This window comes from Impatiens glandulifera, unplaced genomic scaffold, assembly GCF_907164915.1.
Source record: "Impatiens glandulifera unplaced genomic scaffold, dImpGla2.1, whole genome shotgun sequence".
NCBI classification, from domain to species: domain Eukaryota; kingdom Viridiplantae; phylum Streptophyta; class Magnoliopsida; order Ericales; family Balsaminaceae; genus Impatiens; species Impatiens glandulifera.
This window is the reverse complement of record NW_025919626.1, coordinates 61,369-74,347: the sequence shown is the minus strand read 5'-3', so window position 1 is coordinate 74,347 and position 12,979 is coordinate 61,369. Positions and strand designations below refer to the sequence as shown.

General features: G+C 29.7%; 1 protein-coding gene and 1 long non-coding RNA gene across 3 annotated transcripts; both read left to right on the top strand.

Moving 5' to 3' along the window:
* Positions 1 to 1,729: 1,729 nt before the first annotated feature.
* Positions 1,730 to 4,205, top strand: LOC124918285. Of its 2 annotated transcripts, none has more exons than XR_007097360.1 (5): positions 1,730 to 2,039; positions 2,129 to 2,180; positions 2,271 to 2,350; positions 2,476 to 2,826; positions 3,404 to 4,205. It is a non-coding gene; the product is annotated as an uncharacterized LOC124918285 (long non-coding RNA). The 2 variants fall into 2 exon arrangements; XR_007097361.1 differs by having other exon boundaries at positions 3,214 to 4,205.
* A 5,847-nt stretch (positions 4,206 to 10,052) lies between these two features.
* Positions 10,053 to 11,694, top strand: LOC124918284 (AT-hook motif nuclear-localized protein 1-like). The gene is made up of 5 exons (XM_047458481.1): positions 10,053 to 10,344; positions 10,600 to 10,664; positions 10,778 to 10,909; positions 11,015 to 11,188; positions 11,317 to 11,694. Exons 1-5 carry the CDS (start codon positions 10,053 to 10,055, stop codon positions 11,692 to 11,694), a joined length of 1,041 nt encoding a protein of 346 aa, XP_047314437.1.
* Positions 11,695 to 12,979: the final 1,285 nt, after the last annotated feature.

The following is a 12,979-nucleotide window of genomic DNA, read 5'->3' as shown; positions in this document are numbered from 1 at the left end:
ACGTCATCTTCAATGAACGTGTTCTTTCTAAAGATGGTATTGGGAGGACTTCATATGGTAATTCCAAATTGAAAGAGTATAGTACAATTGATTTGAGATATTTTTCAGTTGAACATATACTAACTATCGAAGAAGACTAAGGTGTTGTTGAAGAATAATTCATTGTGAATGTAGCCCCATATGCAAATCAGTAAATACTGGTTATATAGTTGATAAGATCGTCAAGAGATCGAAAATCATTCAAGCGGTGGTCCCCATCTCTGAACTACATTTTGTTGACATATAGAGGTAAACATGAATGCTACATGCGAGCAATACGTTTTAATGAATTAGTAAAGTGAGAGTCAGCGATGAAAGATGAGATGGACTCTTCAACATCGAATTAGACTTGACAGCTCACTAAACTACCAAAGAGAAAGAAAACACTTTACAACATATGAATATTCAGGATTAAAGAAGAACATGATAAAAGCTTAAAATACAAGACAATGTTGGTTGTGAAAAGATTTCAGCAGAAGAAAAATATTGACTATAACGAGATATTCTCTCTAGTGATCAAATTAATGACAATCAGAACTATTTTGAGTTTGGTTTTAAAACAAGGTCTTCATCTTCAACAAATGGATGTCAAAAAAAAATTTATGGTGATTTGGATGAAGATATTTACATGCGGCAACCACAATGTTTTAAAGTAAAGGAAAATATAAAGTTGTGTGTAAAATTCAAAACAGTTTGTATGGTTTGAAACATGCTTCAAGTCAATAGTATAAAAATCAATAACTTAATGAAATGTAACAATTTTATGAGGTGTGAATCTGATCATTGTTGCTATATCAAGAGATTTGATAAATCGTACATTATTCTACTCATCTACGTTGGTGACATTATTACTAGACTAAGCTTGTATGAGATTAACAAGCTAAATAAATAGGTGTTTAAGAAATTTGCAATTAAGAATTTGGGTGCTGTAAAATAAATGTTTGGAATGAGGATCTTCTGAGAAAAAGAGGTTCTCAAACTTAAAAAAAAAAAAGAATATGTGAAGAATGTTATTAGCATGTTCAACATGTACGATGCAAAATTAGTTACTACCCCTTAGTTAATGACTTTAGACTATCCAATGATCAGTCACCTTCAACAGAAAATGAGAAAAATTACATAGACAGTTTTGTGTCTCTGTCATTGGTTTGTCATTGGTTGTATTATGTATGTGATGGTTTACACACAACCATACATTGCACATGTAGTGTGAGTTGTTAGCAGATTTATGAGTAACTTGTGTAGATAACATTGTGAAGTAGTAAAGTGGATACTATGATACTTAAGAGAAAGTATGAGTCTCACTTTGTGTTTCCAATGTCTAACATAAGTTTGGAAAGATATGTTGATGTTGATATTGATATTGGTGGTGATATTGATAATAAGAAGAGCACAACAAAGTACATCTATACTCTTGGAGGAACTACAATCAATTGAGTTTCCAAATTGTAAAATATTGTTACTATTTCTAATTGTGAGGTAGAGTATGTTACTATAATAGAGGCTATTAAGGAGATGATGTGGTTGCAACTCTTTCTGTGAGAATTGGGTTAAGACTCCAAGAGAAGTATGTTGCGATGTCACTGTTAGAGTGTCATTAATTTGACAAAGAATCCGGTTTATCATGGCACAATTGAATCATATACATGTTCTAATCATAAAAACCAATTATAAAAAAAAAGTAGAAGCGATTCGTTTAAAAAAAAGTAAATTAACCCTAAATTCGATCTTTTCTGCTCCCAATCTATTTCTCTTTTTCCCTCCCCTGCGCGTCTGTTCAATAGATTGCTTATCATATGTTTCCAGAAAACTATCCCCTCTCTAAACCCTCAGCATCCACTTCTTCAACTATCAATAATGTCCGCCGTCAGGTTCACTTTCAGATTTAACGCCGCCGTTTGTGGCGCATCGTCGAGACTCTATAGAGGTGTCAAGGCGAAGCCGTCCGGTACCTCCTTCGGCATCCCGACAAAGAAACCTATATCTCCTTGAGTTTTGAGGTTAACGATCTGAATCTTCACGATTAAGCTTTAGTTCGAACTTACTTATCGAATTGATGAACTGATTTATATGATAATTTATTGAACAGACCTCCTAAGTTGTGGACCGCGTGCTGTTGGTGGAGCTAAGTTGATCGTTTAGTGAGACAACTTTATACCCTTTACTATTGAATTTAGGTAATTGCTGTTTGGTTTATATTTCTTATGATAGAAAATGTCTGAAATTCATAGAAGTTATTGAAAATGGAGTTTCCAAAGATTTGCACTTCGCCTCTCCACAAGATGATGCAAAAGCAACCAAGAATGGGCAGGTGTATTGATATTCTTCTTGGTTGAATGTTTTATAAATCTTTGTTAGTAATTCTTTTCTATGTTATTAAAATCTTAATCATTTTTTATTTGATTTGAAATTATTTATTAATCTAATTTGTTATAGATGGAAATCAGTGACAATATTAATGGAGATGTGAGTTCTGTTGAAGATTCTGACAAAGATGTTTCGAATGATGTGAAATTGGATGAAGGGGGAAAGGAATATATGTTTGTCGATTGCCCAGATGAGTTGGTTATTCCCGATCATAAAGAACCTTTTGATGCATTTGAAAACCAAGACGAGTTAGAGGAAAATGATTACGATAAAGAGGTACATCCTGAGGAATCAAATAGTGGGGGACCAGTTACAGATGATCTAGTATCTCCATCGTATCCATGCTTCCTTTTCACACAGCCACTGCTTCTTCGTTGCTCACTTCAATGCTCTTTGATTCTCCTCGATGGACACCGGAAGGTACTCTCTTTGTCTAGTATATACTTGTTTTCATTAGAATTTAGAAGCCTGTTTGTTATTTGCATCAATTGAAACTATAATTAGTTGTTGAAGAAGAATTTCTAGATTTTATTCACTTACCTTATACATTTTACTTAATTAGATTACAAGGATGGCGTATAAGGAATGTTGGAGGATTCTAGAAGAGTTTTATTATTGTAGATGCATTCTCTTATTAGAGAATGTTTATGCTTGATTGATAATAACTAGATTAATGAACTTTGTTTTGATGGATGATCTTGTATTAAGAAGATTTCAATTTATGGTTTGGTTTGGTTGAGTAATTGGATTGATTTCCACTATAGTTTGAATAATTATGTGTATGTTCATTCTATTGAGTATATTCAGATTCATAACACGTTTTGTGATTGCAAACAAAAGCACGGTTCCCAATCGCGAGACAACATCGCCAATCCTCAAAGTTCAAGGCTAGATTCGAGGCTCAAAATCAGTTTTAATTTTTTTTTTTGAAATCCTGGTTTCGATATTGTTTATTATTGTTATTCATGTTCTAAGATTTTGTATTTGGGCATTACAGGAAGAAAAGTCTGCATTTGAGGAGATAGAAAAATAGGGAGAAGATGAGGTTTGATTAATAACTAGTTTTTGCAGTTATGTCAGTAATCTTTTATAGTTATCCTCTTTGTATTGTGGGATGCCTTAAAAGAGAAGTTAAAATTAGAAGGGGTGAACTTAGGATGAAGAAACCATGCTTATTGTTTTAAATGTCTTTTAAGAGTCATATTTCTCTGCCTTCTCTTCCACATGATTCAAAAGAGGATTCAGTTGATTCAGATGTAAGAACTCAGCATAAATGTCATAATTTTATTATTTCAGAATCTATTTGTGTGTGCTATTCCACTACTGAATGAGTGATAAATATATTTCAGGATGAGTCTGAAAACAATCGTAATGATAATATTTCAGGATGATTCTGATGTGGAATTCATTTTGCATGCTCTCAACTAGCATAAATTAGTTGCAGTTCTGGATGGAGGAAAAAGAATGTTAGGTGATATATCTCCTAATACCTTAGCTTGCTGTGAAGAAATTGTTGCAGCTATAATTTTTACCCTCTTGGCTGGATATTTGATGGCTTACATTGATTATGGCGGTCCTCTTAGAGGATTTGATTCAGTTAGTGAAGACACGATAATGTTGGAGAAGAAGTTCTAGGCCATGTCTGAGTTGATGGAGCAAATTTTCATTAATTCATTATCATCTTCATCGAGTGAATCCTTTTTAATTTATTGTACATACTATTGGCAAGAATTTAAGTATGGAATTAATAGATTTTTTCAATTATGTTGAAGGATGATGTATGTTAAAATGTATGTATAAAAGACTCTTCTTGTTAAAAGAAGAAAATTAAAATAATTTTTTTTAAATTTTTTTTATGCTAAAGTAAATGGTGATTGGTTAATAAACCAATCGTTATATGCTTATAGCGATTGGTTATCTATCCATCGTCGTTGCTAATTAAGACAACAGCGAGAAGACTTTTGCCGATTCAGAGCGATTGATATATGACCAATCGCTATAGGTTTATAACGATCGGTTTGAAAGTTAATACTGATCGTTATGGGGTATTTTTTTTACTAGTGAGCCCGGATCAATGTGTCCTTCGTATATTTTGATTTATTTTAAAAAATATTATCTTTTTAGGTTTGTTAAAAAAAACAATAATTATTTTAAGAGGTCAATTAATTATATAGAGTAAATTATTTTGGTAATATTAAAAATTTAAATAATATATATTTTCAACTTTTCTTAAAAAATGTAGGAATAAAATAACAAAAAATATATATATATTAAATTCTCTTTAGGTGGTCATTTGAAATAATTGTGTGAAGATTTTATAAAATAAAATATTCCAAATTGCTTAATATCATCAACATTTGAAAGTACATCATGGCCTCCCTGTGTTAATTGCTCACTCTTTTCTTATTTATAAAAATAAATTACTAATTCACCACACTAGGTGATTTTAAACTTTTTAAAGTTATAATTTTGTGACAACAAATAATAATTTCAACAATTCATTTTACCACATTGCTTAGAACTCCATTTTCTCAATTACTTTAATTTCCCATTGAATTAATTATAAAATTTTAAATTCAATATATTTTCTTCTAAAAAATCAACTCGGTGTTAATAATTCATACATTAGTAGGTAACCACTACAAGATTTATTAAAACTCGTACTAGTAAATAATAATATTAATTGTATTTTTATTAAAGCGGTCAATTTTTAGTATTAAATATAACAAATTGGTAAATAGACCAACATTTGAAGAAAAAATAGTGTAACCTAACACCTTGCGATAGAAAGTGACACACTTGATAAATTAAAAGATAGAAGGGTTACTTTGAGTCTCTCGCCAACATCTTGAAATCTATGCTCTAGAACTCGTTCACTCTAGGGTTTCGTCTTTCACAAATTTTGATCAGCGTCGTGGTAGTTTGATTTCTCTTGCGATCTTCTCAATTCATGGACTATGTATCCTTCTCCTCCCTCTCTTTGTAATAAATTCTTATTTGATATTCTTTTGGATTTGTTAAGTACTTATAGGATTAGGATTTGTTGTGTGTAGTCATTGGTTGAGCTATATATGTTGTTAGGAGTTGGTGGATCATGAGCTTCATCGTCTAAAGGACCTATATCTATTCTTGTTGCATAATTTTGATTATTTGTTTTACTCATTTGATTTTCTACAAATCCTTGTAAATCTTTAATCGACATAACTTTAATCATAGAGCGTAAGCTTGTGGTCCAATCCTATGGTAGCTAGCCTTATTCTTCTATTCAAATTGGTTTTATTATCTAGAACTTATTCTTTTGATTCTTCTCATACCTACACTTTAAATGATAATTATAAGATTTCTAAGTTTAAATGAGAATTATAAGATTTATAATCTGCATTTCATTGGCTTTATACATGATCAGTGTTATTGTCTCCTTACGTTCTTTAGTAAACTCACTAAAAATTCTCGTTGTTTATGGTAGAAAATGGTTGATATGATGTTTTTGTGTCCTTCCTCATTCATCGATGCGGTAACATGTACAAACATGTCAAATGTGCAATATTTGGTATGTTCACTAACTCAAATGAAGTCATTTTATTTTCTTTCGTAGTTTTTCTAAGGTAAACCAACAATCAATACATTGGATACTAATTAAATCTGATTGCTTTAAAGGGTGTCCTTCCTTCCACAACTTTGATTGGTAGCATGTTGAGTAGAAAGATTGCACTAAAGACTGCACTGTTTGTTGTCTCTACTCAGTACACATTTGGAAAGTCTTTCTCATGAAGCATACACCTTGTCATCTCCATGATGGTGCAATTCTTTCTCTCATTCACTTCATTCTACTGTGGAGTGTATGGGGTTGTCAATTGGTGTTGAATTCCAGCTTCTTCACTGAACTGATTGAATTGTTCTAAGGTATACTCCTTTCCATTATAAGATCTCAATGCATTAATCTTACAGATACTTTGAACTTCTATCCACTATTTGAATATCAAAAATACACCAGCAACTTCAGACTTGAACTTGAGAAAATAGATCAATCACATCATTGTATAGTCATCAATAAAAACTATGTAATGCTTACTCACATTCAGTGAAGGAGTTATGTGAGGCCAATCAAGGTCTGTGTGGATCAATTTTAGCCTTTCAGTTTCTCTACAGGTTGCTTGTTTTAAAGAAAGTCTTAATTGCTTCCTTGATTGACAAGACTTGCATTCTAGCAAGTTAGCTTCTAAATGAGGTAGCCTCTTTAAAAACCCTTTCTTCTGCAAATTCAGCATTGTATTATGAAAAAAATGACCTAGCCTTTTATGCCAAATCTCAGCTTGAGACATTGTAGCTTAATAGGTCCTCCTTTAGTAAACTTAGCTCAAAGCTTTTCCCATTCATGATGACTCTGAACATATTCAACCCCATCTGAATATTTGATTAGGGACTCCATGCCCTCAATGATTACATTTAAACCTTTTTCAAGTAGCTGACCAACACTTAATAAATTTTGATTGATGTCAGGAATACACATCTTTAATCAACTTAGTATCCGAGGAACTTCCTATTGCCACCGTCCATTTTCCTTTGACTATAAGTACTCTACATCTACGTCCCCTCTTCTAGCCTAGCGGCAACAAGAGGTAGATATCCCTCAGGCCTCCATGAGGTCCTGGGTTCAAGCCCATAAGGCGGCAAGTTCTACGCCTGGTTAAATGGTTAAGTATATTTGTGGGCTATGTATTTAACTCGCGGGGATTAGTCGCACTCCATAGGAGCAGCGGATTCCTTCGTTCCAAAAAAAGTACTCTACATTACAAATTTTGACTTGGAGTTGAATGATGTGTTTAGTTTTTTGAAAAGTCCTCGATCAAATGTAGTGTGGGTAGTGCAACCATTGTCCACAAGCCGATTATTACTTGAGCTATTTGTTGCAAAACAAGTTGGCACAAAGAGCTTCTCCTCCTGATTTGTAACTTGAGCCACATTTTTTTGCTAAAGGTTAACTTGAGTTACATCCTTCTACTGCAGATTAATTTTGTAAATGTTTTGTGATGCCCATCATATGATACTTCTCACACTGTACATCTGGCATTCTCTAGCATCTAAAAGGTGTTGACCATTCTTCTCACATTCTTCTCACCTCTAATTGTGCTTGGAAAATTTGAATATGCACTTTTCTTCTTGCTTTTCTAATTCTTCTTCTCTTTTTCACTCTGGCTTGATTGCACTTTTGCTGACAATGCTCCTTCTACAAACCCTTCATTCCTCATCAATCTTCTATATTCTTGTTCCTGCAAGTCACTCAAGATTTCTGTGAGGCTGACTTTTGACAGGTATTTAGTGTTCTCTAATGAGAAAATGGTAGCCTCAATCCTTTCAAAAACAGTTACCATCACCTTTTGAACCAATCTAAAATCAAGAAATCTAGTGCCAAGCAATCTTACCTTGACGACAATTGTGAGTAATCTGTTAGTGTACTCCTTGATGGTCTCTCCTTCATCTTCACCATCTCAAATTTCTAATTAAATTGAGAACCTACATCCTCTTAATATTTTGATTTTCTTCGTAATTTTTTTGAGAAAATTCAAACCTTAAATGTTGAATTTATGGTCATTATCCTGATGAAAATCTCAGTTGACATAGCAACAAACAGAGTAGCCCTTGTTTAATGTAATATGATTCTTTAATTATATTTTCCTTTGTTTTTGAAAGCTAAAAAAATATAGTGAGCATATTTCTTTAGTTAATTCTTCACTTTGCTTCTCCTTCTCAAGTTATTTATCATGAATACTAGAAAAAGATCTAGAAGAATGATTTCTAGCATTTGATACTTATGGTTTATGCACTTTATCCATGTCTATAAGGGTTCAAGTCCAACTAACTTGAGCAGTCCTATCATACTAAAGATGAGACTCAAGTTATTGGTATTCCTTTTTTTTTTGTTGAAACACTGACCTGCTAAACTCGAGTTGTCCACCTCCTATCTATGCCTTCTTTGATGTAGAATCTTATTATAGAGATATAATCTACTCAGTTGTCACAAACCAATATTACATACATCTCTAAGAAGAAGAAGATTGGAGGTTTAATTTCTCGTTGAGAAAATTTACATAAGAATTCATTTCTCCCAAATAATGTGTTTATTTCACACATGTGAAAAATGAAAACTTAATTATATGCAGGCTCATTCTTCATTATATTTTGTCAAGAAACGATCCCTTCTTAAGTTGTTTTATAAATATGTACATATTGTATATTTATTTGTTTTAAAAAAACCTAAGACGAACTCATGTGTTGTTGACCATATTGGAGGCCAAATTCATGCATCCTGGTTTTCAATGAGAGTTGAGAAAGAGTCTCTCATTGTCTCTGTCTGAATCAATTGTTGTAATCTCTTGTTGCCTCGTTTGCTTGTATGAAGAATGATGCATCGGGTTGAATGAATTGTTTAAAGTTAAAGTTCATGATAATAAGTTATTGCGTAAATTTTTTTTCCGTTTGAATTTTTTTATTGTTTCCCTCTTAATTTTATTTTTATTATGTCTTTTTTAATTTCTTTTTTGATGTAATCTGTTTATTGAATATAAATTATTTAAAATTTAAAATTTGAAAATGTTTGAAATTTGAAATTTGAAATTTGAAAAAGTTTGAAATTTGAAATTTGAAAAAGTTTGAAATTTAAAATTTGAAAAAATTTGAAATTTGAAATTTGAAATTTGAAATTTGAAATTTGAAATGACTACTTTTAGTAATTTAGTAATTATAAAAGAATAAAAGGTAAATATTAAAGAATATAGGTGAATATTTTAGTAATATTATAGTAATACTAATATATACAAGATTATTGTAATATAATTATTAAAAAATTAATTGCATCATATTTTTTATTTTTTTAAAAGGGAAAAAGTAAAAATATTGTACGTGAAGGTAATTTGTTTCTATAATAAATTAAAAATACAATTATTGATTTTAAAAATAATATAAAGACCTACTTAGTTTTATATATTTGGTTATTTATTCTTTTAAAAAACACAATAATAACATGATATAACATAACAAATGATTAAGGCATTCCAAACAAGACTATATCTGCACCTATATATATTAATGTAGTTTCATCTTACGGGATACCATATTATTCGAGTTATATAGAGAAAGAGAGATCACGTTTATATATTTTCAGGTATATTTCAAAACTTTTTTTTTAATCATTTTCACAGCATTTTAAAACATCCCCCCTAATTTTGTTTATGTATCTTGATTTTATACATATAATATTTTTTGAAAACTATATACTTATTTAAAGGTAATACTTGTTTGAGTTTGGCCCCAGAAAATTTTGATATATAAGTTTCAAATATGTGTTCGATTTTTTTGGTTGTCTTTTGTTATTTCTAAAATTTCAATTTAGAGCATTCATTTGTTAGTGTGGATTATTAAAAAAAAATTATCTTTAAAAAAATTGAGATGTGTTGTATGTGATTTTATTTTTGTATACAACCATCCTAACACCTAACATTTCACTAAATTATGCTTTGACTTTTAATAACTTTTTTAATTAATCTATTTTGTGTGCATTTCTAGGTTTTAAATCATTTTCTATTAACTCACACCAAATTTCTATTCATTTATAAAGTTTGTGATTGAACAGTTAAAAAAAAATCATCATGGACGGAGAAAAAGTTACAGGTGACGATTCTTCCAATTTCTCCATAAACGCACAACTAGATTCAACCCCTCGAATGAATATATTTGGAAGGAAGACGAGAGGTAGGCCAAGGTTATTCCGATCAATTATTTCACCTAAATCTTCAAACTTATCGTCTATGCCTCAAGCCCCAATCTCTTCCGCACCCCCACAACTAGCACATTCAAACTCGTCGGCCATGTCTCTGCCCCCAATCTCTTCCGCACTCCCACAACTAGCACCAGATTTTTCTAGTAACATATGTAAAAAAGGTAAAATAATATTTAATTTAAAATTGATTAGATTTTTCACAAGCTATTTACAAGTATTTTCAATTAACACTTGTAATAAAAATTATTAAAGCTTTTTTTATATTACTTTCTCTAAATCCTTTAGTTAAATGATAAAAACGTTATATCAACAAACTCTCTAGTATTTTTTTCTACAATAAATGTAACATTCAAAATATTTCATTGAAATAATTTTTTTTTAAAAATACTTATGCTCTTTATACAAATATTTTGTAGGTGAGCCTGACAAAAATATTGTTGAAGACACTGATATACGTTATTTACATTTTTATAAGGGGGAGGTATGTACAACTTAATATAAAAAAATAATATTGTTTTACCGCTCAAAGCAAATGATTTTTAGGCGCACTTATAACGTTTTTAAATGGCTTTATTTATTTCTTTTCTTAATTAGGACATATGTTCGAAGCTATATTGGTATGCTACTAATATGCAGAAAAACATTTGTGTTATATCTGCAACGGGTTCAATATCAGAAGTTACACTTCAAAAAGGAGACAATTACTTGTCAACAATTAAATATGAGGTGAGTTATTTTTTTTTATACATGCCATATTATACATTTAGCGACACCAATTTATATTTTCATAGATACAATTACACTTTCTAAATTGTTTTGATTCTCTTGTAGGGATTTTATAAAGTTGTAACATTAGCAGGGTTGATTTTGCCCATTAAGCCAAACACTACCGACTCCACAGTAGCGGACAAACAAGGAGGATTGATGGTTTCATTTGAAGGTGAAGATGGGCGTTCAGTAAATGGCTTAGTTTCAAGCTCACTAATAGCCTATGAGAAAGTTGAGGTGCTCATAAATTATCTACTTTTTTGGGTCCAAATTTAGCTAAATTACACTATTTGGTGAAGTCTAGCTAATTGAATTTTGTTCTTACAAAGTTAAATGTGACATGAGATTAGTGTTCTTTTTGTTAGGTTTTAGCTAGTGTATACGCGTCTAGACCCGGTGAATATAAAACATGGGAAGAAATGGAATCAAGCGAGTCCATACAACTTTCTTCATCGGTTCCAATTGGCTCAAGTCCCAATTTTCAATCAAACTTACAATGGGTCACTAGTACAACAAATCCTGTAGCCGAAAGAGACGAAGTGACAAGCAACAATAGAATTATGGGTCAAGAGAGTAGTGTCCTTAAACCAAAGGAGACACCGAAAGACAATCAAAATCGAAAAGTTCGAATCTTTAGTCCACGAGGGTTGTTAAAAGTTTCTTTAGTTCAAGGGCAAGAACCGGTGGTTGGAAATGATAATACTGGTGATAATGTTGTTATCCTGTCGGAGCAAAGAGATTGAAGATTGGATTGATTGATTCGGTTGAATTTACTTTATGTAATGTTCTTTTAATTTTCATATGACATTTTTATGTTTTCAATCTTAGACTTTAGTATGTTTTTATAATATTTTATAGATTAATTCTTTAAGAATTAGAAATGTTTTAATGTTGTTATGGAATTTTAAAATAATTTTAGTGAAAGCGAAAAAATAAGTCTTTATCAAATAATTTTTCTAAATTTTATTAGTTATGTTAATCAATAATTAGTTTTTATATAATTATTATATATAAACAAGTTTTGATTTTTATAATTATTGATATTATACTTTTAAAATATTTATTGGGAAACAAATAATAAAAGATTTTGTTTTCTTCTATTATTAATTAAAACAAAGTTTAAAACTAGTTGAGAGTAACAAGTACTATAACTAAATAGTATTTAAGATAAAATAATTTAAATAAGTTAAAGTTAAAATTTAACAATATTTTCCAAAGATAATTTTCATACTAAATAATATATATATATATATAAATTAGAAAAACTTAGAATAAACAATTTGATAAATGTATTTTATTTGGGCATTGAGTGACACTGACATATCTACATGGGTCATGGAGCAATGGAGTAAGATCTTATTTAATTATTCATTTTTGTTACTTATATAAAATTAAAAATTATTTTTAAATCATACAAAATTATTTAAAATAAAATAATATTAATTCTTTTTTAAATATATGAAGTTACGACTTCTACTATTTACTTTTTGAACTATTATTTAATTATTAAAAAAGTAATCATTTAATTATTAAAAATTAATTCTAGTTATAAAATAAGTTAGATGAATTTATTTGTTTGAAGAAATAATAATTTTTATTTAAATTTGTAAATATAAAAATATTTTATTTATGTTGAATAATAAAATCAAAATAAATTAAAAAAAAATATTGATAAGGACGGTCAAAATTCAAGATTCTTTTTAATCACGAATATTCTTATTTTTCTTTCCCTCTCATTAATTAATTTATCTCTTATATTAATTAAATTATTTTTATTAATTAATTTATATATCTTATAATTTTATATTTCCTTCTTTCTCTCCATTCCTCCTCCTACTTATTAATTTATTTTTTTAATTATAAATTTAATTAATATTTATCATTACTCTAATACGAACTAGTTTAAGAATAAATATAAATTAATTATTTTTCTTTAAATAATAATATTTTAAAATTTAATATAAAATGTTAAGATCAAAATTTATTTTAATTAATTAATCAATTATTTATAGTTGAATAGAATAAACA